Source organism: Ruditapes philippinarum, unplaced genomic scaffold (genome assembly GCF_026571515.1).
Source record: "Ruditapes philippinarum isolate M1 unplaced genomic scaffold, ASM2657151v2 ctg4455_1_1_1_1, whole genome shotgun sequence".
NCBI classification, from domain to species: domain Eukaryota; kingdom Metazoa; phylum Mollusca; class Bivalvia; order Venerida; family Veneridae; genus Ruditapes; species Ruditapes philippinarum.
This window is the reverse complement of record NW_026866981.1, coordinates 30001-56400: the sequence shown is the minus strand read 5'-3', so window position 1 is coordinate 56400 and position 26400 is coordinate 30001. Positions and strand designations below refer to the sequence as shown.

At 32.3% G+C, this 26400-nt stretch overlaps 2 protein-coding genes across 3 annotated transcripts in view; one reads left to right on the top strand and one right to left on the bottom strand.

Moving 5' to 3' along the window:
• On the bottom strand, positions 1 to 11728 carry LOC132734398 (transmembrane protein 179-like). Its single transcript, XM_060721135.1, has 4 exons — positions 11371 to 11728; positions 10178 to 10315; positions 7710 to 7797; positions 1 to 7336 (listed from the first exon to the last, which is right to left on the bottom strand). Exons 1-4 carry the CDS (start codon positions 11655 to 11657, stop codon positions 7175 to 7177), a joined length of 675 nt encoding a protein of 224 aa, XP_060577118.1. The 5' UTR covers positions 11658 to 11728; the 3' UTR covers positions 1 to 7174.
• Positions 11682 to 26400, top strand: part of LOC132734396 (pre-mRNA-processing factor 39-like) — a 27000-nt gene continuing 12281 nt past the window's right edge. For both annotated transcript variants that reach the window (XR_009626313.1, XM_060721134.1), the window contains exons 1-10: positions 11682 to 11834; positions 17941 to 18134; positions 19907 to 20032; positions 21446 to 21549; positions 21888 to 22052; positions 23719 to 23893; positions 24462 to 24572; positions 24884 to 25048; positions 25425 to 25496; positions 26324 to 26400. The exon at positions 26324 to 26400 is cut by the window's right edge and continues 50 nt beyond it. Coding sequence is in view for 1 of the 2 variants with exons in the window: in XM_060721134.1 (XP_060577117.1) it covers positions 11780 to 11834; positions 17941 to 18134; positions 19907 to 20032; positions 21446 to 21549; positions 21888 to 22052; positions 23719 to 23893; positions 24462 to 24572; positions 24884 to 25048; positions 25425 to 25496; positions 26324 to 26400 (1244 nt within the window). In the remaining variant the exon portion in view is untranslated. The remainder of the gene's footprint in view (positions 11835 to 17940; positions 18135 to 19906; positions 20033 to 21445; positions 21550 to 21887; positions 22053 to 23718; positions 23894 to 24461; positions 24573 to 24883; positions 25049 to 25424; positions 25497 to 26323) is intronic.

Here is a 26400-nt window from a genome sequence, read left to right as displayed (position 1 = left end):
TTTAATAACATAGTTTTTATTAAGAATATAATATGCAGCAGTTAAACAGAAATTAGCATAGCTTCACATATATAAAAGTTTTTCAACCAAGTATAGCACAATCATATTGATATTATGATATAGTGTAACACTTAAAATAAAAATTTTTTTTCATCTTTGTACATTTACAAATGAAATAAATGAATGTTTATACTTTATAACATGAACAGATAACAAGATTTCCATTGTCACAAACTACGCCTGTCACATCTCATGATCGTGAATATTTGTCTTGTGTAAAACGCTCCATGCATGTAGAATGTATGCTATGCACAAAATTTAGACATTAAATTACCTTTGGTGACCTTGACCTTACATGTGTTGACTTGAATATGCTGGCAATACTCAGTCTCATGATTGTGAACATTTGTGATATAGTTCCTCTATTAAAGACTATAAAATTGTCCATTATACACACAATTTCATTTTTTTTCTATGTGACCTTGGCCTCAGGGACCTGAATTTCCTGTGTGACACTCCATCTTAAAATGGTGAACAGTTTTGATGAAAGTATACATTAACAAATTAAAAGTTTTAAAAAATACAAACAGTTAAAGAACTTCAGGATTATACAATAAAAAGCCCTAAAGCTGCTAGAACCTAAATTGACTATTCAGTTAAAACAAATTTACAGGCCTGATACTATACATGAATAGGAAAGATTTGCTTAAAAGTACTGAAACTGTGTACCCATGAACAGACAACTTTTTTTTTACTGTTCTCTATAATATTACAATGAAGATACATGTATATCATTATAATTTCAGTAGATAGGAAGGACAAAACACAGAGACACTAACACATAAAATAAATGTATTGACTAGAAAAATATATTGCTCCATTTAGGTCTTGAAAAATCACCAATTTTACATGACAATCAAATTTTTGAATGGCACATATATTTTTTGCTGTCTAACCCTTAACCTGCTGTAACTGAATGTGATAAGCCTTTCTCACTTGTAATGAGCTAGGCCAGCCTGGATATCCATGAAGTCTAACCAGGCTCTGTTCTGTAGCAGTTCTTATTTCATAGTTTGATATTCTATATAACCCTGGGTGATCGTAAGAGGCGACTAAATGCATTGGCATTACTATATAGAGTCTATGCATCTCTTAGCTCAGGCAGGTGAGGTGTTTTTGACCACTGGTGTTAAATTTGTAACACCTGAGGTTAGCAAAAATCATCTTAACTGTTTCAGCGCCATATGACATAAATATTGTTGGTGCGCGATAAAACCAAACAAATATAATTTGATATTGAAATACCTTACAGTTTGAATGGACTGTTCCAAATTCAAAGCAGGGCAAATCCATTACACAAATTCAGTAGGTTACAGGTTAAATAAACCACACCTTATACAGAAGACCTTACATCATCTCACACTTGTTGACACAAATTAGTAAGGACAATAACATTATAAAATATATCTAATATTAAAAATACCAACACGCTTCCAACCAATATCCTTTAAATATAAAGTTCATAAAACAAAAAAACAAAGTGTCCTCTATAAAATCTCAATGTGTCAGAACATAACAAACTCTCAGTACATGTGTACAAGAAATTGGCACAGATAGAATGTAATAAAAGCATCAGCAATTTACATTGTGAGTATATACATGTATTAGTCGACCTTTCAATACTCATAAAAACATAAATATTCTATTATTTTTTTGAACAGTCTATACAAATTTGAACACAATACGTATCTTAACAAGAAATTGACAATCAAATATTCTGTACAATGTTTAAAACAGTTGCGAAGTGTAATTATTATTCTGTAAAATATCAAACTTTGTATGTCTCCATTTTTCTGTATAACTGTTTTCTTGGAAGGATTTTTTTTAACATTTTAAACCAAAAGTCATGAAGTAATGTAGCAAAAAACAATTAACAACAATCGACTTTCAAGTTTTTCAAAGACTTCAATATTGATCACTGAATCCTTTCTTTAATACAACTTTAACACTGGAGTAATTTCATGCTTTATTTAAAGGCCCATTATGCCCCAAAAATGCTTTTTGTTCTTAAAAAGCTTTTTTTAAAAAAATTTTGGTGTCCTGTCATAGTTTCTAAAATGTTACTCATTTGCCAATTACCTACTTCAATAACAAATTATTTAACATTAACGCTTGCCAATTCCCTACTTCAATAACAAATTATTTAACATTAACGCTTGCCAATTCCCTACTTCAATAACAAATTATTTAACATTAACGCTTGCCAATTCCCTACTTCAATAACAAATTATTTAACATTAACGCTTGCCAATTCCCTAATTCAATAACAAATAATTTAACATTAACGCTTGCCAATTCCCTACTTCAATAACAAATTATTTAACATTAACGCTTGCCAATTCCCTACTTCAATAACAAATTATTTAACATTAACGCTTGCCAATTCCCTACTTCAATAACAAATAATTTAACATTAACGCTATTTTCTCCAAGTGAAAAGCATCTTACGTGCTCTGAAACAGTTATTCCAACATTTTAACACCTATATTTGGTCATCCTAAAATGGGAGAAAAATTATTCCTCTCTGAGGCATAATGGTGTCAAATTAAAAGCTTTTATTGGCAATAATTTTCGTACAATAAAGTTTTTGCAAAGCTTTGTTTAGCATGTTGTGTGAAAATTAGCTTACTATGACATTATACCAGTAATATTTTTATAATACAATGTACAACCTTATATTATATGTAAAAAAATAAACTGCCATTCTTTTGGAGGCCATTTTGCTCAAAACTAAAAGAAATCACAAAGCAATGCATAGTTCAAAACAAATGTTAATTAGAGAAAATTATGACATTATTAAAACTACAGCTGCAGAAGGTAAACATTTGAACAATGTGAGCATGAAGAAGCATAATTGTAGCAGGGGCTCTGAAAATTTCTTTGTTCAGGTAAACATTGGAGCCTACTTTGAAGAATATACATTAAGAGTGATAATATTTATATGATGTGACAAAGTAATTCCGGAATAGCACCCTCGACATGTTTATGGTGTGGGTGTAATAAAAATTCCATTTTCTGAAAAATTCATCACAATAAAAGTAACCATGTGTTGAAAATAGATTAAAAATTAGCATTTATCCAATAGACATACGATTACAATCATCATTGGTCAAAATAAAATACTAATATAACTACTAGCAGATTTATATATGTCCGAGTATGTCAGATATGAAACTGTGTCAGTAACGCAATAACTATTCTAAATCATTAAAATGCTCAATTTATACACTATGTTATTAAATATAGAAAACATTAGCTTTACTTGTTCACTTGTTGGTTTATGTAATGTATAGATATCAAGGGATCATATGGCACACAGATTTTACTAGTTTATTATAAAAATAAATCAGATCTTTTACAATATATAACTTGTTAAACAGTGAATAATTTAAGAACAAACAACTTACAAACATGTATAGGTCATAAAAGCTAAAACAGTAATTTCAAAATAATGTCTGTAAAATCTAGGTGTTGTTAAACATATAAAAAACAACATAGCAAGATAAACATGTGCATTGTTGTTTGTGAACATGTAAATGGTTTGTCATAATGTGTAAATGTTTTAAACAGTAACTTCAAAAGAAGAATGATCATGATGGCCCTGTAACACTAATCAAAATAAATGTTACGTTGGTTTCCCCAAGAAGAAGTTGTTCTAATTCAATTTTTTGGTAATAATTTACCATCACTGACTGTGACATACTGTGTTCACAGTTGTCAATCATTGCATAAGATGATAAGAATTAAGTTTGGTCATTATAATACACAATTTCATAAAAAGAAGTCATTTCATGATTTAAAATACATGTACTGTTCAAGTATAATAGGTATTTAAACAGTGCCCATAATTGATGTAGGTAAGTGCAATAAGCAGCAATATACATGCAAGAATGCTATAGATGACCAAGTTTGATGAGTAACTAGTATCTGGCCTTTGTTTCTCAAGAGATGTTTGTTTAAAAGTTCCCTATTTATAGCTCTAAATGGGACCGGGCAAGACAGTGGACACAGATGCATTCAGCATATGTTAAAAGCTCTTACATTTATATCTCTAATCATGTTAATATTCTAAAAAAAATCTTTATTTTGATAATAGTGCACAGTAATAAAATGTGAGGAGTCAGACAAAAAAACAGCATCTGCCTTGTGGGCATAAAAAAAACTCATTACTGACTCATATATTCATGGTTAGCCTCTTTCACCTTTACAAAAATATATAGCACCTTTACCATTATAATTATCAGTCTTTAATTAATGAAACAAAATAAAACATCAATTATACAGTTACAGTGCTAGCTAAATGGCATTTAAAATTTTTTGTACATTATATAACAAATAATACATAAAGTGATACTGAGATTCATTAGAATATGATAAAGTATGAATTTAACATGCATGATTATAATAAGTGAGATATGGCTATTACAATAAGGAAGTGTATTACAGGCAACACTGAACTATACAAACTAGAACTATCACTAAATGTGATTAATACCCCCACAAGACTGCTTCGGAAATGAGAATGTTGTTAGTAACAGAATACCTTGTAAAAGAATTGAAATATAGAGTTATAGTTGTGGGCAATTAAAGATAGTTGTGGTTCTTGTATGTTGCATTCCTTTCAATGTGGTTGGCCATTGATGAAGTTTTATTGAATTACTCTGTAATAAGTCCAGAAAGACAAGGAAAAGGAACAAAGGGCAATAACTCTATAAATACTGAAGATGGAGTTATAGTTCTTGTGCACTGCACTTCCTCTAATTGTGCTTGACCATTGTATGAAGTTGTTTTGAATTCCAACCAGTACGTTTTAAGTTATGCTCCGGACAAGGAAAAGTATCAAAGGGCAGTAACTCTGTATTTTGTCAAAATGGAGTTATGACTCTTGTGCACTGCACTTCCTTTTAATGTCCTTGACAACTGTATGAAGTTGTATTGAATTCCAAACAGTAGTTTTCAAGTTATGCTCTAGACAGGAAAAGTAACAAAGGGCAATAACTCTGTAATTAGTCAAGATGGAGTTATGGTTCTTATGCACTGCACTTCCTCTCAATGTGCTTGACCATTGTATGAAGTTATATTGAATTCCAACCATTAGTCTTCAAGTTATGCTCTGGACAAAAAAAGCAATGGAAAAGTAACAAAGGGCAATAAATCTGTAATTAGTCAAGATGGAGTTATTGTTCTTGTGCACTGCACTTCCCCTTATTGTGCTTGACCATTGTATGAAGTTGTTTTGAATTCCAACCAGTAGTTTTCATGTCATGCTCTGGACAAGGAAAAGTAAATAAGGGCATTAACTCTGTAATAAGTCAAGATGGAGTTATGGTTCTTGTGCACTGCACTTCCCCTTATTGTGCTTGACCATTGTATGAAGTTGTTTTGAATTCCAACCAGTAGTTTTCATGTCATGCTCTGGACAAGGAAAAGTAAATAAGGGCATTAACTCTGTAATAAGTCAAGATGGAGTTATGGTTCTTGTGCACTGCACTTCCTCTCAATGTGCTTGACCATTGTATGAAGTTATAATGAATTCCAACAATTAGTCTTCAAGTTATGGTCCGGACAAAAGAAAGCAATGGAAAAGTAACAAAGGGCAATAATTCTGTAATTACTTTAGATAGAGTTATGGTTCTTGTGCACTGCACTTCCCTTTTATCGTGTTTGACAATTGTATGACGTTGTTTTTAATTCCAACCAGTAGTTTTCAAGTTATGCACCTGACAAGGAAAAGTAACAAAGGGCATTAACTCTGTAATTAGTCAAGATAGAGTTATGGTTCTTGTGCACTGCACTTCCTCTCAATGTGCTTGACCATTGTATGAAGTTATAATGAATTCCAACAATTAGTCTTCAAGTTATGGTCCGGACAAAAGAAAGCAATGGAAAAGTAACAAAGGGCAATAACTCTGTAATTACTTTAGATAGAGTTATGGTTCTTGTGCACTGCACTTCCCCTTTATTGTGTTTGACAATTGTATGAAGTTGTTTTTAATTCCAACCAGTAGTTTTCAAGTTATCCCCCGGACAAGGAAAAGTAACAAAGGGCAATAACTCTGTATTTAGTCAAGATAGAGTTATGGTTCTTGTGCACTGCACTTCCTCTCAATGTGCTTGACCATTGTATGTAGTTATATTGAATTCCAACCATTAGTCTTCAAGTTATGCTCCGGACAAGGAAAATGCAAGGGACGTCTGGACCGACCGACCAACCGACCACAGGGTGACTCCTATATAACCCCCCAAACTTCGTTTTTGGGGGTATAAAAACAAATATAATCTCATATTCTACAAATACAAATGTATAATCTCATTCTACAAGGCATATGTATCAAAAAAAATAAAATAACATTGTCATAGTTTCGAACAGTGTATTAAAAGTACAAAGTTATAATTTCGGAATGTATTAAACCTGCATTCAAAGAATTAAGGGCCAGAAGACACAAAGCATTGGAATTTGTGGTTGGCGATATCGACAAGCCTGAATGAATTTTAACAAGTCCAAAAATCGTAAGTGGAAAGTAAAGCCAAAATAAATATAAATGCAGTGGTTTTGTTATTTCATTGGCAGATAAATAAGTTGTTCCATTTGAAATTCATTAATTTCATTTTCAGAATAAGGTAATCTTATATGAATGCAATGTTAAATGCATGAGACATATAAATATATGATATGATCAGATCTTTTTAAAGGTTATAAAAAATAAACCATGTGACAAATATTTTGATGGTTAGATTCTAAAAATCGGGGAAATTCGAACCCCCGTTGAGATATCGAGAGACAAGGCTGAAAATCATGGGATTTTGTACTTCGGCCGGGGATATGGCATGTATGCATGTAAATACTTGCCTTTAACTGAAAACATTTGATAAAAGCAGTTCAAACAAATGTATTTATCTTTTATCAAGGGTTTCAGTAATTTTGAAAGAAGTTGTGTCATTTTTTTTTAAATGAGCAGGTAAATTAGTGCCTGGCAGAAAGGTATGAAAAAATATATTAAGAAACCAGGGACAGCCTAACAGATTTATCAGAATTAGCTCACATGTATAACAACAGCTCATAGTGGAACTGCTGCATTAGTAAACAATATTTATTATAATCAGGAACAATATTTTAAACATTATAGTTTTCCCCATGGCCAACTTTTTGCAGAAGTCTTTGCCTTTCTCTGTTCATACTGGACATAAAAGTTTCATGCTGTTGAAACTTGATAATCTTCACCACAGAGGTAATTGCAAGGAAAAGCCAACAAAGAAAACTTGTCCAACTGCCAAACTGAAATAATCACACAACAAAGTATGGCTTATTGTAGCAAGTATTAAATTATAATAAAAACATTAAAATAAAGGCCTGTTCTTAATCACAAATAGGAAATAAATGCAAATTCCTTTATAAAATGTAAATTTCCTAAATTAAAGGTACTGTTACTTTCTATTTAACACATGCCTCACTGTATACCTTAAATTGACTTTCATTCAGGACAAAACCATTCGCATTTTTAGGGTAAATTCATAGTAAGTACTGACTGGTGCAGACCACTAACAAATAGCACAGAATGTGACAGCTGCTCTTAGTCTGCATTTTTAGCACAGATACATTGTGTATAAATCAGTTGCTGCCAGCAGGCTTAGAGTTAAATTGGTTTTACCTCAACCATTTTCATCTCAGAATAAAAGTTACTGGAGTTTATGCCTGCAAGCTCTCGAGTGAATGGAATAAATTCTGCCAAATCGCATCTGAAATAAAATCAATCATCACCATTTTCATTATCAAAACTTGAAAAACATGTTTGGTGCGAAACAGCTGTAACTCATATAACATAATGAAGGAGTTATGTCCGTTTTTACTGATCCATCAAAATTGTCTCACCAACAAAATCACATAGACTTTAGAAAATTACATTTACATAGTGTTTGAAACATATTTCTAATGAAGGTTTAGAGCAGCACAGCGCAAGGTTTATGTTGTCAAGATTGTTCTAATTAAATTTGTAAAAATGTTTACAAAATTTCATCATATACAATATACAAATAAAACAAAATCCACCAAGCAATGGGCATTTACTTATCACAGAAATTTACTATGACCTGTTATATACCCTTACTCTACCATTAACTGGATAGAAATATGGCGGTAAAAATAACTGAAGTACAGGTAAAAAATTTTATGAAAGATTTTTCATACTCGTATACCATGCAAGATGTCATTATAACATTTTGATTCATATATTTCTTTCATCACTGTTATATTTACCTTAAAAAAATATTGAACTATCTTGAAGCATGAAGCTTTAAGGAAGTCTATACATTCTTAAATTTATATAGGTTTTATTGTTTTAGAACACTGAGGATCATGTGAAGATAATGTTAAAATAAAAATTATAATGTTGTAATGTACATTACATTGGGTAATGTAGTATTTAAGCAGGATGGTGACAACCAAAAAGGTCCAATATTTTAACACCAGAAACCTTTTATATATATTAATGACAATAAACAAGAGGGATTAGTTAATATTAATTTATTCTTAGATGTTAACCCTTTCCCACATGAACATATTGTGAAAAATGGCCATTTTCACTGAAAAGCCTCCTGTTACAAGTTCAAACTGCTATGAAAGTATGAAAAATGCTTCAATACTAATCAAACTTGGCACAAATGTTGACTGGACCATTGCCTTTGTAACGACATGCTCAGTCTTAAATTTCCTGTTACCATGGCAATGAGGGGACATCTCAAAATTGCCAAAAATCACTATTTTGCGTCGATTTTTTCCATCAAAATTTATTTCAAAGTGCTGCAACTTCTCAAGGGATTGACATAGAGTCAAAGGCTTTTCAGCGTTGGTTACACGTTACCTTATGATCGACCTGGGGTCATTTTTAGCCTCTCACAAGTCCAAAATTTTCTTGGCGATGAGGGGGACTCCACCCCCCTTCAAACCCCCCAAACAGAAGGGGGCACATCCCCCTTCTGGCAACCCCCTGATGTATCTTTTGGATGGGGGGCGGCGCCGAAAAAATGCTCACTTTTTTTAGCAACATTTCTCAAACAAAAACATGTGTTTGGGGCCAAAAGTCCATTTTTTTCACCATTTCAGGCCTAAAAAAAGGGGGGGGGTCGAAAGTGCGTTGTTTCGCGTATATATGAGGTAAAGGGTTAAAAGAATCCAAAATAACAGGTGAACAGTTTCCATTTTTATTGCTGGATATATTATACTTAAATGTATTCTTTCAACAAAACAAAACAAGAGCGATCAGTGCGCTAGAGGATTGAGTAAGGATCGGCAATATTTCACTGGAATCGCTTTTATGGAACCATTCATTTAAATTGCGTTGCATTTTCAATAAATTTTTCTGTGATTATTTAATATTTCAGACGGCTTATTTGTTTTGCCCGGATGTAGACTTGTCACTGCTTTTAATATAGAGCGTCGCGAAGCGTCGTTAATAATTATAAACCAGTCCATGAGCTAACAAGAGCGATCAGTAATCACATGTGTCGCCTCATGATGGCCAATTTCATGTTGGGACAAGTTTTGTGACAGACGGACAGTGCACAACTAGACTTGGTACTGATCATTCCTGTAAAGTTTGGATGAAATTGCACCAGTAGTTTATGTGGAGTAGTCCGGACAAGCTTTTGTGTATCTGGCAACACACAGAAAAAAACACCTTTTTATCAAAGGGCCATAACTTGACCAAAAATCATTCAACCGGAAAATCCTTGCAATATGCACAAGGACTTGAGCTACAGATCAATCCTGTAAAGTTCCATTGAAATTGCATTTGTGGTATAAGAGAAGTAGTCCGGACAAACTTTAAAAATAAAAATTATTAAAGGGCCATAACTCTTACAAAAATCATTGAACCGGAAAATGCTGACAATATGCACAACTAGACTTGGTACTGATCATTCCTGTAAAGTTTGGATGAAATTGCACCAGTAGTTTATGAGGAGTAGTCCGGACAAGTTTTGTGACGGACAGACAGACGACGGAGAAGTGATCCCTATATGTCGCCACTACTCCGTAGAGGCGACACAAAAACTGCTCCAACAAAGTGCATCATGTTGAATGGTGTTTCATGGTAAAACTGAATATATGATAAAAACTCACGATACAATCTGTGATGAGGAGCCTGTAAGGAAGTCACACCAAGTCTTCAAACCAACAGAGACTGTTACTGCTGAGGCAAACAGCATCAATGTTACAACAATTGCCACAATAGTTGTAATGAATGCCTCTAACCAGGAACTGAAATATAAAATAGGTTTGAATATTCTCACATTTTTAACCTTTAACCCTTACCATTGGGTAAATGGATCTGTCAATCTTTCAATTTAGTCAATTTAATAAATATTTTTTACTTTGCATTTTCCTTAATCAGTAGCGACAAGAGTTACATTAAACTTATGTACTTAATTGTGACCAAAGTTGTTAGCTTTACAGTTGGTTTTTTAAATAAATTAGTGTCATATTATCAAGCTGTAAGCTTTAAATTGAATTCTGTTTCCCAAACTAATAAGTGTCATACTTGGACATAAAATAATATTTTATGTCCGGCAGTGTCATATTATAAAGTTATAAGTATAAATTAAATTCTGTTTCCTAAATTTAATAATCTGTGCCATATTATAAAGTTGTAAGCTTTTAATTGAAGTTTATTTCCTACATTAATCAGTGACATATAATAAAGGTGTATGCTATAAATTAAAGTTTTTTTCCTAAATTAATCAGTGGCAAATAATATAAAAGTTGTAAGCTATAAATTAAAGTCTGTTTCCTACATTAATCAGTGACATATAATACAGTAACTGTTGTAAGCTACAAATTAAAGTCTGTTTCTTAAATTAGTCAGTGTCATTATTATAAAAGTTGTAAGCTTCAAATTAAATTATGTTTCCTAAACTAATTAGTGTCATACTGTGACATAAAATAATATTTTATGTCACAGTTTTACATTTTAAAGTTGTAAGTATGAATTAATATCTGTTTCCTAAATTATTCACTGTCATATAACAAAGTTGTAAGCTTTAAATTAAAGTATGTTCCTTAAATTGTTTAGGATAATATTAAAATTTTCACCATATGATTGTGAATATTTATTCTTTTTTTTTCAAGTTATTTGGCCTTTGCTTTTTCATAAGTTTCATTCTATGTTAATTTGTTTTAACTACCAAAATCGAGGCATGCCCCTTTAACATTTATTGAATAGCAAAAAAAAAAGAATATTTATAATGACATGAACAAGTGACAGACTATACATTTTTTTCATACAGCTGGGTAAAAGATGTCGGTTTTTTAGTTACCTGTCAGAGTCACGAGCTAGGTATAGGAAATATAGTATCCCATAGAACAGTGTTAACATCATGATAATGATGCCCATAAACACACTGAAATTGCAAGCACTATTTGGACCCCAGTCAACAGAGCCAACCTGAGAGTCATTTTCCCACCTTCCTGTTGCATGAAGCAGACAGTTCCCTGAAAATTCTTTCAAATTGATTGACATTGGAATAAAAATGAAGAATGACAAAATAAAAGATAAAATAAATGCCGTCAGTTGAGACAGCAGAAAAAAATTGCCGACTCCCATATTTCCGGAAATTTAATCACGAGCTGGTTAGTGTTTTCGTTTCGGTTCAATGGAGTGGGTGTAAATAAAAAAGTTGTGAGAACCAGTCTATGTAAATACTTCCGGTCTGAACTTCCGGCAAAATGGCAGAAAATCAAACAGAAGAGAAAATGGACATTAAATCCGAGTCAAACGGTGGTAAGATCAAATATATTTGTCAATTTTAGCTATAGACATACAGAAAACATCAAACAGAATTTGCAGTAACTGTCATTACGTGCATCTTTGCAAGGTTCTATATGAAAGGTGGCATTTAAATTTCGTAAAAGTAAACAAATAAAATTATTCCGTAACATCTTGTGACAATTAAGGTTGCACACGTTAACATTTAATACTCTCGTAAAACGTAAGTAAATAATTATCCTCGAATAAAATTTGTCAAGTTGTGAACACCCTTACTCGTGATTTGCCCCGCCTAAAAACTAGATGACCAAAGAAAAAAACAACAAATCATATGATAGCTTATGGTATGTTATCACTTGCTCTAACATTTATTCATGTTTGTTAACTATCAATTATGTTTATGCATCCTAAGGCAAAATTTAGTGTATGCAGAATCGGAAAAGAGTCAACTCGGCACGGGTCAACTCGGCCCACTTTACAAAAATATATAAAACGTATTAACTTTGTGTTGGCTTTGCATGTTGTTAAGATAAATGAATAATAAGAAATATCTTATTATTTTATAATTATACATTGTACTTCTGCCAAAATAAAGTATATTTAGAAAAAAAAAGTTATTTATTTGTCTTGCAGATTCGATAAAATTAATATAGATCTAACAAAAATGCGTTTCCTTAGATGCATTTTGTTTATAAAGTAATATTCAAAAAAATATGAAACTAAAACGTGTTTACTAAATATCATAAGCTTCTATATAACAGGGTTCCCACGCTACCGGGAAAACGGGAAAAGTCCGTGATTTTCAAAATCGCGACTCCCGGTCGTGAAAATGCTGGGATTTGCTCCGTCCGGGATTTAGTCCGTACCACTAAGGGAAATAATCGATATTGAACAATATGGCTGCCGCCGAAGCAACGTCCATTTCCTGGTTTGGATTATTGATGTTTTCTTCCACCGAGGATGGTTTTAACAAGCTATTTTGAACATTTTACAAATCAAATTCAGCTTTTTATACGGTAAATGCCGTAATGGCTTTGAAACCTCGCTAGAAATTAACAATGAAAACGAACGAAAAAATTATAAGCACGTCCGTGTTTCTGGAGCACTTGAATTTACTGCACAGTCGTCCAGTTGATTCAGCAAATATGTCGTCTGCACTAGTGCGCCAGTTGCGAGACAGAGAAATAGGCATGCGGCTAATAACCTCATCTTGTGAAAATTATAACAGATAGCTGGAAACATTGAGAGGAGGGGTTGCTTAAATCTAAGTAACCAAATGAATGTACAAGGAGAAAGCCTAATCTGGGAGGTCTTATGCTGGAACCGTAATCTCATGGATCCAAAAACAACCATCAAGATTGGTACTTGGAATGTTAGAACAATGTCCTTATTAGGGCTGGATCAATATACCGGTAAATCGGTATTTATCGATTTTCCGTTTTTCAATACGGTACGGTTATCGGGTTTTAGCTATACCGATACAAAGGGAGACAACCTAATAACACTTATAAACATGATGGCTTTACATTAAAACTATCGTCTTTAAAATGTCCGCACAAAAGTCAAAAGTGTGGAATTTTCTCTAAAGTAAATGTTAAGAAGGCCCTCATCAATATTTGAAAGGCTGCATTGATTAGTTCAGGTGGAACAACGAATATGTCAAAACACAAAATGACGGATAAATCCGTGTCAAAATTTATCCGGCCATTCAATCTCCTATTTCTAACACTGGTAAAAACTACTTTCAGGTCGGCAGTAGTTTGTATTAGACCAAACATTTACTTGTAATTTTTTAAACACATATTGTGAACACATAAATCCAACAAATTTATTGATTTTCCAAGATGTAGTTTGCTAACTAAATAAATGTGACTGCGCGAAGATGTAGCTAAACACCCTTTCCCGGTACGTTACGGATTACGACACCACAACATCATGACATGATATTTATATTTTTATTGTAATTTTACCGTTTAAGATAGAAAAAACATGATTTGTTAGAAAATTTTCAATGTTCCAATACTTTCTCAGCGTATATATTTCAAATTCTACAAAAATTTGATTTTATTATAAAGATCTTATAATTTAGAACAGTTGACTTGTAGACAGTACTAGACTCCTGTCATAATAAATAGTAAGGGTGTAACGGTTTACCGGTATACCGATATATTGCAATATGAAAAAAAAAATTTCGAACCGCGGTACGATTTTTGGAAAACCGGTATTTTATAAAAATCATAATTTTCAATTAATTGCCTTCTAATTTTGTACAAATTTCACATAAAATCTTTAATTGGCAAATTTTGTTGGCGCCAACGTAAGATAAAAGTATCCGACAACTAGTACACTTAAAAGTCAATAAGCGGCCGCATAGTTTACATAAGCGGCCCAGATGTGAAAGGTTATGCGCAACTAGTTTTGTTTATCAAATTATGTGACACTTTACTTTCTATTTATTCCTTACATTTTTATTAAGTTCCTATGAAAAATATATACATATAATAATAATATATAATGTTACCCCATCTTTACATCAAAACATATACACGACAATACGTATTGCAATATATTGCAATACGCTTCAGCAAAATGGCAATATATTGCAATACGGTTTTTGCTGTATTGTTACACCCCTAATAAATAGTGATGTTTTAATTATTTTCTGCGTTAACTTTTCCTAGTATTTACATAATTATATTTTTGCATTGAATTATTTCTCTACAAAGCTTTTTAATTTTTTTTCAAAATAATTTGTTTTATTTAAAAAAGGGACCATCATGTCATTTTCAAAATATTACCTCAAATGTACTAATTAAGGTACCTATGCACCTGCTCTGTATTATATATCATCATTAACAAAGTCAAAATCTAAAACAGATATAAGAAAGATTCAATAATATTTCACCAGGGCATCTATGAAATGTAAATAGTACTTTTAATAAGTACATCCTAACAATGAAGCATCATTGTACTGTATCATCAATACGTATTGTGTATCGTTGGTCTGTATCGCAATGCGTATCGTATCGGAAATTTCTGATCAATACCCAGCCCTAGTCCTTATGCTTCGCTTTGAGCGAAGAGGATAGTTAGATCCTCAGGCAAAATTTACTGTATGCAGAATCCCAGCTTTAAAATCTATGCGTCCAGCGGCAATAAACATCCGTACCAGGACGTTGTTTCATGCGCCACCGAGAATCCTGTACATGACTTGCTCGATGAATGAATACAAACATCTCAGATTCCTACTCCTAGCACGATTATTGGTAGACTTTACCTATGGGTCTGTATTCAGCGCTCATGTCATGTCACAGCATATAAACTGGTACACTGAAGTCAGTGAAGACCTTGAGCTTGAATTTATCCACACAATTTATAAAATTTCACAATTTCTAAATTCAATTTATCATGCATGGTACTTAACATAAGCTAACATAGGTACAGCTGTCTGCCTTTCAGTCAATTAAATTTATCTACCAGCTGATAGAAGTCAGCTGCTGTTAAGTCATTGTTTTGCATTTCAGGGGAAAATATTGCATTTTTTTAGGGGAAAATATACCTATTTTGGTTTAGGGGTAATGGCCTTAATTCAGCTGTAAAATATTGGAAAAAATCACTGCACATAATTGTTATAATCTGTTTCTAAGTTGGAAAAAAAGCCTTGATATAAATATATAATATCAAAATGATATAAAATGGAAAACTTTTTTTTTTATTTTAACCACATCTTTTGACTTATTTAAAGACAAATTGGTATACATATTTCTGAGATGGGTAATACAGATAAAATAAATTAAGTTATTGAGTAGTGAAGATTCTTAACTTTGTCATTTATTTTGAATGAAATTTTCTTCTTCTTTACCTATATTATCCAGGCTAAGAATTGTCAAGTGCTGTCTAACTAAGAACTCTTTAGTTATCTTTGTTGTTTTTAAACAAATTATGCCAGATACTTATTCAACTAACAGTGATTTTTTTACCTCTGCATCCTGAGTCCAGGACTCATTGAATTTGCTGTGGATGCAAAGTTTCAAATAATCTGCATCTTTTGGATGCATACTCAGTGTTCAATCTAGAGCGCGCCATTGCGCCATTGACCCCCTGAAAAGACCGCCGGCGCAAAACAAATTCAACTGTGGGCCCGATGGGCGCACTCGTAGAAAATGCCCTAAATGACATTAGAATGCTTTTAAACCTGATTATAAGTACATAAAAAAAGTTTCTTGTGAATAATATTAATAAATACTGAATTCAAAACTGAAGTTTGTATAGAAAAACAAGAGCATGTTGGTAAGATAGTTACCGCACTCGGTAACCCTTTTAAAACCTTGATCGCTACGCTCTCTCGGCCGGGGTCTGTAAATACTATGTAGACTTTTTCTTCGTACCGTAACTATTTCTTACTTTTGAGTCACAGTTTTTATAAACAAAACAAATCGTCACAGATAATCCAATACGTGCGTGTAGTTATAGTTTTTTCACGGTCAAAACAAATAAATATGTCATAACTTTCCGGAAGAAAAAAAACTATATATTTGTGAAAAGTGCGAGATAATTATAGAGAAGTGTGCATAAATTATTACGAACACGCCTTCATCCAATTAAAAAAGTCTTAAAGATGGAGCTAATCAAACACGATTGGCTAGGGGGTGTCTGACAATTGAGTAAATAAACTTTGATTGGTCTTTGGCTGGTCGGCGCTAAAACATTGTGCATATCATTAATCAATACACGTGACGTAAGAACTGCTGCCCTGACAAAAGATCAAAGGTACCGGTATGTCAATATACATTGTCTTAGCACCTGTTGACACTTAGTTTTTCGTTTGGATATATTGAGAAGGGTAAATGTTTTTAGCGACTATTGTAAGTTTATAGTCTTCATCAACAAAGCTTATTGGGAAATATGATTTTCTTTTATATACATTTTGTATCGGGCGCTGATTAAAAAACTGAACATTATTATCAAATATCCATGGTAACATTAAAATAAGATTAACATGTTTCTTTGAACATTATGTCATCGTTTCTTTACCAATCAGTTCTTAAAATTGAGCCTGTATCAACGCTAACAGAACTCTCAAAAATGGTCAAAATAATGTCATTTTTTTAGTGAGTTGATTGTTTTGGAATATAGCAACCGTTTTTAGTCTATATATGGTACGTGAACAAGTAACTTAAAAGATACAATACCTTATTTTAATTTGATGTTCTTTTAAGTGCGGGCCCCCTTTTTTCTCAAATGACCCCCTTTTGAAAAGTTTATGGGCCCGAAGGGCCCCCTGGGAATTTGTTCTAGATTGAACACTGCATACTTTTTCTGAGTAGGGAGTCCTGTCTGACAGGAATTTGGTAATAAATACCAAATTGTGTTCAAGTTATGTCAATCATATTCTAGGTCTGCAATTCTTCTACAGATAAGAAATAATAATGTGCTATACTATAGATAAGCATAAAAATATTAAGGGAAATGAAGTTTTGATTAATCTCAAACTAAATTAATGGAAATAAACTTATAAAATTTATTAGACAGTTGTGAATAATTTCAGTATCAGAAGCATTGTAATTAATGTAGAAATCAAATCCATTTTTTCTTCATTCCATTGTTAATATACCTTTCAGATCACTAAAGCAATATTAAGCCTTGTAACTTGGATTTGTTGGCTAAATTTTGGGACTCATAGATTTATAGCCCAGTGAGCCCTAGGACCCACACTGATGAGTTTGTAAAAAAAACCACTGAACTAATCCAACAAAAAGTACTAGGTCCAAACTTTGCCTGACATGATGATGACACATACTATGAAAATCTGCTGATTTAGTTATTTAAGTTTACACAATATTTAATTTCAATTTATACAACATAGATATATACAGTAAGCTTATACAATCACGCTGATATATTTCATGGATTGGAAAACAAGTCAAATATGACTTGTGTAAATTCCCTTCCAATTTTCAAATTTAGTTATGCAATGTGTTAACCTCAAGAGTTTGAATTAATGTACTAACCGCATTTAAATCTTAATTGTAAAATAATTGTATGAACAGTGAATATATGTTTTTGTTGAATTCATTGAACATAGTTCTGTCTTTTATAGTTAACATTCCATTATTTAAAGGTCATGGTGATGCTGCCATAAATGAGACAACTAATGTATCAAGTTCAACGTCCAAACAGGAAGATACCTCAGAAACAAAAGCACCAGTTAAGAAAGAAAAGGAAACTGAGTTAGAAAAATATTGGAAACCTGTGAAAGAAAATCCAGGAGATTTTACAGGCTGGACATACCTTCTACAATTTGTTGAACAGGAGGTACTCTCTATATATTTCTAGTTGAAATGCAAATTGCATTTATGTCCATAGTTAAAAAAATTTATGATTGTTATACATATGAGAATTACGTACTGGTGTGTTATTTGCTGACTTTGTATTTACAACTCGCATATATTGTTATGCTTTTGCTTTTATATATTGAATTATCTTGAGTAAAAGTTCATATAATCTAACTTGTTAGTCCCCTACCGGTTTAACCGGAGGGGACTTTAGGTTTACCCTCCGTCCGTCTGTCCGTCTGTCTGTCTGTCCGTCTGTCTGTCCGTCTGTCTGTCTGTCTGTCAGTCCGTCAGTCCGTCCGTCCACAAAACTGGATCCCGCGATAACGCAAAAAGTACTGAAAATATTTTTATGAAACTTGATATATGGATAGATGGCAGTATGGAGATTATGCACGTCTTTTTTTTTTCTTCCTATGTTGAAAATTCTGGTTGCTATGGCAACAAATAGTCTGAAAATATGGCAAATTTAACACATAAACTGGATCCAGTGATAACTCAAAAAGTACTGAAAATATTTTTATGAAACTTGAAATATGGGTAGATGGCAGTCTGGAGATTATGCACATATTTTTCTTTTCTTCCTATGTTGAAAATTCTGGTTGCTATGGCAACAAATAGCCTGAATTTCAAGATTTCTGATTTAAATTTTTCAGCTTTTTCACTATATGTTCTTTATTTCTTAAGGTGTTTACTTCAAACTTTAAATATAAGTTTCTGGTCATCAACCACATCATATGTGACAAGGTTTATAACTCTAGCACAAAAAATATCAGTATTACCTCCCTTGAACTTAGATTTTTTAGGGAAAAAATGTTGTCTTTTTTAAATAACTTCTTTATTTCCTAATGTATCTACTTCAAACTTCATATATATGTTTCTTATTATCACTCGACATTTTTGAGAAGGTTAAAATACTCTAGCAAGACTATTTCCAGAATTATGTCCCCCTTGAACTTAGATTTTTTTTCGAGAAACTGGTATTTTTCACTCCAACTTCTTCATTCCTTATAGGATTTACTTTAAAATCCCACATCGTAATAATATGACAAGGTTGTATAAACATAATTTCCTTACTAAGCATGGAAACTTAACACATTACTGTGATATAGACAAACTTATTTTATTATGTTTTGTGGTTGATATTTTCAAATACAGACTGACTTCATCCTCAAATTCATTATAAATGGCAATACACAGGAGTGTATGACAATTAAAGAACTTTTTGAGGGACCGGTAGGGGACTACTGTATTGCCCGCAATACTATCAAATGCTTGTTTAATTTGTTTTTTATGGTAGTAAATAGATAAATGTATTCTATGCTTCTTAACTGATATGATGCATGTCTAAAATTGTGTAATATTCATCAAGAAGTACAACTTAATTGACCATAAAAGTTGACAGATGCAAAATTTACATTAACAAAAAGTATAACAAAGTACTACAATATATATATATATACTCAGTGTGAATTAACTTAAATTTGTAGGCATGAAATTTCATGGTTTTGTCAAAACAGATGTTTTTGTGTATTCTTAAATTTGTGGATTGTCTGTTTGTGCAAAAAAGTAAAATTTAAATAATATAATAAAGATACATATAGTTATACAGCAGACAAAATAAAATTTTGTTGGTTCTTAAATTTGTGAATTTTCCTATCAACAAAAATTAGTGCCCAATGAATGATAATGATTATACAGTAAATTGTTTTATTCATGATGCTTATTCATGATGCAATATGAAAATTTCAGAATGATATTGAGTCAGCAAGGCAAGCATATGATGCATTTCTTAGTAGATATCCATATTGTTATGGTTATTGGAAGAAGTATGCAGATTTAGAGAAACGACAGGGTGATCTGAAAAAGTCTGTTGAGGTAAGCTCTATTAAATGATACAACTATTGCTCTGGTTAAATATTTACAAAAGAAAGACATTTCATACTGTTAAGTAATAAGTTCTATTTTATGTCCCCCAGTGATTGATAGCTTTGGGGTATATTGTTTCTTGTCCTGTCTGTCTGCCTTTGTGGTAATTCAATAATTATAGCATTGCTTAATCTTACATAAGTAATCTTAAATTTGGCTTCAGTAAGCTTAGCTGAATCTTACGTTATAAAATTGGCTACTTTTTGATGAAAACTATATTTTGACATTTGAGTTTTACCAGAAATGATTATGAATTTCCAGGTAATATTTATCAAAATTCATTACTCAATAAAACAAAACTTAATTATTTATCTAAGAAATTTGGTTGAGAGTGTTTGTGTGTTATGGTCTTCTAGTACTTTCCAAAAATATATGACCAATAGAAAAAGATTAATAAGCTACTCTTGAAAGTAATAATTTTAGGTAATTCTTGACAATTGTATCCAGAATAACATATAATGTTAATACAGCCATAGGTAATTTTTGAGATAATACATAAGGTCTAAAAGAACAGTTGTTTCAGTAGAAAAACTGTTTCTTAGAAAATTATAGCAGATACTTCATTTTAATTATTTCTTGATTATAGCCTTTCAAAGTGTTAACATGAATTCTACCATTTGTAATTTACTAATTTATCAGAAATCATTCAAAAAAAAAATAAACAAGTTTTGCTTTTCAGCTTCTTGTATGACCAGATTTTAACCACTCATTTGTGAATATTTTGAATATGAAGAGCTTAAATTATAGATTAGAAATTTATATTGTAATAAAATTAAGTGTGATAATTGTGACTTAGTCTTTTATGAGTGAAAGGGTTTTCGATGTATTCTACAAATACAGACCTGATCAGGGATATATTTCATGTATCTGAGTCAAGCCAGAAAGTTACCAGATGTTTTATATCATATCAATGTTGATATCAACACTTTTCTTTTTTTATTCTTATTTGAAAACATTTGAGATTTGACCTGTATGTTTAGTCTAAAGGGATTTTAGATAATTTGTAAGAGGAGAGACAATTTCAAAAAGAACGAAAAAATGATTAAAAAAGTTGCATTTTTACTGTTTTTTATTGCAGAGATAAATGGCTTCACATCCAGTCATTACATGAATTGTAGTGCATTCTGGGTGTTTAATTCTAAAATGTCCACACCTAGACTAGTCTGGACATAGAGGCTACATACACAGCTAGGTCACTGCAGCATCGGTAAACTCGCGTGTTGAAACATTTTTGCCATGATTCATGATTGATTGTATGAGTCACTGAAATTTGTGCATTTCCATGTAGTTCCGCCATCCTCTTGTGAATTTTGTATTGCTTGCTTGTGTTCCAGTTTATAGCAAGTTTATTTTATTTTGCAGATATTTGAGAAAGGTGCAAAGGCCGTCCCACTTAGTTCAGAGTTGTGGCTACATTATATAACATTTTACATCAAGGAATTTATCAACGAAGAAGAAACCAGGAAGTGAGAATTTTATTGTTTTTAAGAAAATGAGCCACATTGGCATTCATAGAATAATTGAGTAATGTACAGGCCCAAATTAGTCATGTTGCTTTCTATATATTTCTTCATCCGTTATAGTGAAATGATCGATATTTTGATAAAAAAAATGTTTCAAATTCGTACAAATTTGTAGATTGCCTACTAAATAACTTCTTACAATTATATTCTTGTAAGTAAATCGTAGACCTGTACTCATTCTTAATATTTGAAGCTAATATGTTACATTTACATACAACCAAACATATCTTAGGAACTTATGCAATAGTGTGAAATACAATGGTATAAAAATCTGCTTTCAGACTTTATGAAAGGGCTTTAACAGCAGCAGGGACTGACTTCAGGTCTGACAAATTGTGGGACAATTATATAAACTGGGAGAAAGAACGAGATCTCCGGAGAGTAACATCCCTTTATGATAGATTATTCAGGATTCCTACACAATTATACAGTCATCACTTTGATAAGTAAGGATCTTTAATGACTTTTTATGCTCCCACAATGTGGGAGCATATAGCGTTGCACTTGTCCGCCCGTCCGTCAGTCCGTCCGTCCCGAAATCTTGTGAACGCAACTTCTCTTAAATCGGATGGCAGATTTTGCTTAAACTTACAGGGATGAACAACCTTAATGTGTAGATGGTAGTAAAGGAAGGAATTTTCGCTGCGACCAAATTTAACAGAATTATGGCCCTTTGTTGATTTTTATGCCCATACAAAGTGGGGAGCATATAGCATTGCACTTGTCCATCCGTCGGTATGCCCGGCCGTACGTCCCGAAATCTTGTGAATGCAACTCCTTTTAAATTGGATGGCAGATTTTGTTTAAACTTTCAGGGATGAACAACCTTAATGGTTAGATGGTAGTAAAGGAAGGAATTTTTGCTGAGACCAAATTTAACAGAATTATAGCCCTTTGTTGATTTTTTGTAGAAATTTTGTGAACGCAACTCCTCTTAAACCGGATGGCAGATTTTGCTTAAACTTCCAGGGATGAACAACCTTAATTGTAGATGGTAGTAAAGGAAGGAATCTTTGCTGCGACCAAATTTAACAGAATTATTGCCCTTTGTTGATTTTTTCACTATATACCATATATATGTTGTCAGTGGGGGCATCCGTGTCCTTTGGACACAGTTCTAGTTTCACTAGATATTATGTAGAAATTTTGTGAACGCAACTCCTCTTAAACCGGTTGGCAGAATTTGCTTAAACTTACAGGGATGAACAACCTTAATGTGTTGATGGTAGTTAAGGAAGGAATTTTCGCTGCGACCAAATTTAACAGAATTATGGCCCTTTGTTGATTTTTTCACTATATACTATGTAGAAATTTTGTGGACGCAACTCCTCTTAAACCGGGATGGCAGATTTTTGCTGAAACTTACAGGGATGAACAACCTTAAGGTGTAGATGGTAGTAAAGGAAGGAATTTTTGCTGCGACCAAATTTTAACAGAATTATGGCCCTTTGATGATTTTTTCACTATATACTTTGTAGAAATTTTGTGAATGCAACTCTTCTTAAACCGGATGGCAGATTTTGCTTAAACTTCCAGGGATGAACAACCTTAATGTGTAGATGGCAGTAAAGGAAGGAATTTTTGCTGCAACCAAATTTAACAGAATTATGGCCCTTTGTTGATTTTTTCATTATATACTTTGTAGAAATTTTGTGAACGTAACTCCTCTTAAACCGGATGGCAGATTTTGCTTAAACTTCCAGGGATTTACAACCTTAATGTGTAGATGTTAGTAAAGGAAAGAATTTTTGCTGCGACCAAATTTTACAGAATTATGGCCCTTTGTTGATTTTTTGTCCAAAAAATATTTGACCTAGAGTCATAAGATTGACAGAACAGTGGCGTGTGGGGGCATCCGTGTCCTATGGACACATTTCTAGTTGTCTAAGAAATCTATTTTCTTGCTAGAAAGATTAAGATGTCTTCTTTTTTTGCTTGTGTCACATGTCTTGAAATACCCTCAGTCTTTCATGTAACAGTTGTGGTTGTTTAACTTCAAATTTAAGAGAGCTTTACTGTGAACAATTCTAGATTTTCTAAGGTTTCGATCATGCTCTTTAGAGGCGCTGTTGAAGAATCAAGTATTGAATATAATTTATTTCTATATTTCAGTTTCAAAAAACATGTTTTAAATCACCATCCTAAAGAGATTTTAAGTCTTGATGAGTTCTTTAAGTTACGCACAGAGGTTGTGAAGGAAACAGATGGTCCATTGATACCTGAAGGTGATGATGCCCCTCCCCCTGGTGATGAACCCCCACCAGGAATGGAACCTAGCACTGACAAGGTATTGATTGGTTTTCATTCTTCATTTTCATCAGTGGTGTTACCTTGCTTGATTGAAATAGTTTTAGTATTTGATCATGCTATTCATTGTATACTAAGAAGTGGGTTTTACCTGGCTTTTTACACATATTTGGTCATATCTCTTTCCTGGATAACTAACCAGTTATTACAAATTTCTCTACAAGTGACCCAACTTCTAATCCCACAAGGTTTCTGAATCAATGGTGACAGTCAAGTGATAAGACACAATGACCAAGATGAATTGTTTTGGAGAATTTTTGCCTCACCAGAGGATTGAACTAGCCACCCATGTATTTCAAATCTGATGCTCTACCTATTGAGATAATTGGACTTAACAGTAAACAGCCAATAGTTTTTAGCCATTTTCAATTACAAACTTTCACATACATCAAGACTTTATTGATTTTAAGATACATTTACATTAAATGATTGTAAACTAATTCTTTTTCCTGATTTTTTTCTCCAGAATTCTTTAAGATGGATGATACTGTTCTATTATTTGTCTGTGCCAATGGTATGTATGTTAAATGACTATCTATGTCTTACAGGGAGATGCAGAAGAAGCTATGAAAGTGCGGGAAAAGATTCTTAACACAAGAGAAGTCTGGTTCAAACAGAATGAGGAGGAAGTTAGCAAAAGATGGACTTTTGAAGAAGGGGTAAAAAACTTCAAGCTTTATTATTTGAAATATTTTTTTCTAGAAATTTTGACTCCTATTCTATATTAGAAGTTTTAACTAGCATCCTTTTAAGAATCAATATGTTTCTAAATGAAAGTTAGTTTTGATGCTTTATTCTTTGAAACTTCATCTTTTTGTACCCACATGTAAAGTTCTTTGTCAAAATAGTGGTTTCTTTCATTAAATAAGTTTAAGTGATTGGACTTAAATGAAACAGTTAACGCATGTTAAGTTGGTGGATTGTTACTGTGGAGGAAAATTAATATATACATTGTAATATTACATTACAGATCAAGAGACCATATTTCCATGTAAAACCTCTGGAGAGGTCTCAGTTAAAGAATTGGAGGGAGTATTTGGATTTTGAGATTCAGAGTGGTACACATGAGAGGGTTGTTGTCTTGTTTGAGAGGTGTATGATAGCAGCGGCCCTGTATGAGGACTTCTGGCTGAAGGTATCATGTTGAAGTCTTTCTTGCAAGATGAATTTGATATATATCAGATGAAATTAAATAACACAATATGTATTACAAATTGAAAATTGAATAATCATGTGAATATAATTATTGTGATTATATATGTGAAATTATGATTATAATTAAAATAAAAGGTATATTAACAAGGTAATTTGAGTTACATTGAAATTTAAATTTTATTGTATTAATTTTTAAGTAAAAGCATCTTTCGAGTTCATTTTGAAGCCTATTAATGAAAAAAAAGTACAGTAAGCTGATTTATAAAGAATTTGTTAAAAAAAAACAAAGTTTGTGATTAAAATGTGCTGATTATATAGTAAGTAGATTTATAATTCATCTATAATTATTTTGGCAGTATGCAAGATATCTGGAAGAGCACTTCACAAATCTGAAAAAGGCAGGCTGTGACACAGAGGGAAGCTTAAATGTGAGTTCTACTATCATTTGATAAAAAAAATTTGATGACAGCATAATCTTTTAACTTAGAATTTAACATTACATACAAAAAATAATCAGGAAAGTGTTAACTTGAATATGATGATAAATGTATGCTCTTGAAAGTATATACTGGGCTTGAAAATAATGTACAATATGGTGTTTTAGCTTGACTGTTCAAAAAAATTATTGCTGACCAATGCACTGGCTTTGTCAAAACAGTTCTTATCTTCTTACACAGAAAAACTTAACTTAAAACATTACCTTTGATAACAGGATTATGATAATAGGTCCCGTCTAATTCTAGCATAGAAGTTATTGAATTTTATATGAACATTTAACATTATTGGTTAAGATTTTGTTTGCAAGATAAATCTATCGCTAGAAGATGTTCACTTCACTTGAAACTAGTGACATAGGGTCAAACTTGTTGGTAACATCTAGACCCTTATACTCCTGAATAAATTTCCTAAACTATACCTCTTTTCAACTTCTTGATTCATGTTTTAAATGCAAGTATTATCTCAACAATGACTCTACAACTGAAGGTTTTTACATAAAACTTGATAAATGGTTTCTGGGTCATAATTGTAGGTTACTAACCAAGACACATACTTCTTGCAGTGGTTTTCACTTGATTATTTCCACTTGTGTATTTAGTAAAACAAAAGCTATCAAGCACTGAGAATAAGTGGAGCTTACTGTCTGACAGACAGCCCTTGTTTTAATGATTTAAGATGGGTTTCTGTTTTTGTAGATTTGTTTTGAAAGCTGTAAAATTTAATGTTTTTATCAAACTCCATATTCATTGTTTACCAGAAGTTCCAGACACTAGATGAAGGAGGTTTAGAAGCAGTAAGGAATGTATACAAACGAGCTTGTAATGTTCATCTTCC

What these genes read in the sequence shown, in the direction of transcription:
- LOC132734398 (XM_060721135.1), bottom strand. Translation starts at nt 11,657, where the DNA reads ATGGGAGTCGGCAATTTTTTTCTGCTGTCTCAACTGACGGCATTTATT. An exon ending in CTAGCTCGTGACTCTGACAG is followed by an intron (nt 10,316 to 11,370) that starts GTAACTAAAAAA and finishes TTTATATTTCAG; the next exon opens with TTCCTGGTTAGAGGCATTCA. An exon ending in TCCTCATCACAGATTGTATC is followed by an intron (nt 7,798 to 10,177) that starts GTGAGTTTTTAT and finishes ATTTTATTTCAG; the next exon opens with ATGCGATTTGGCAGAATTTA.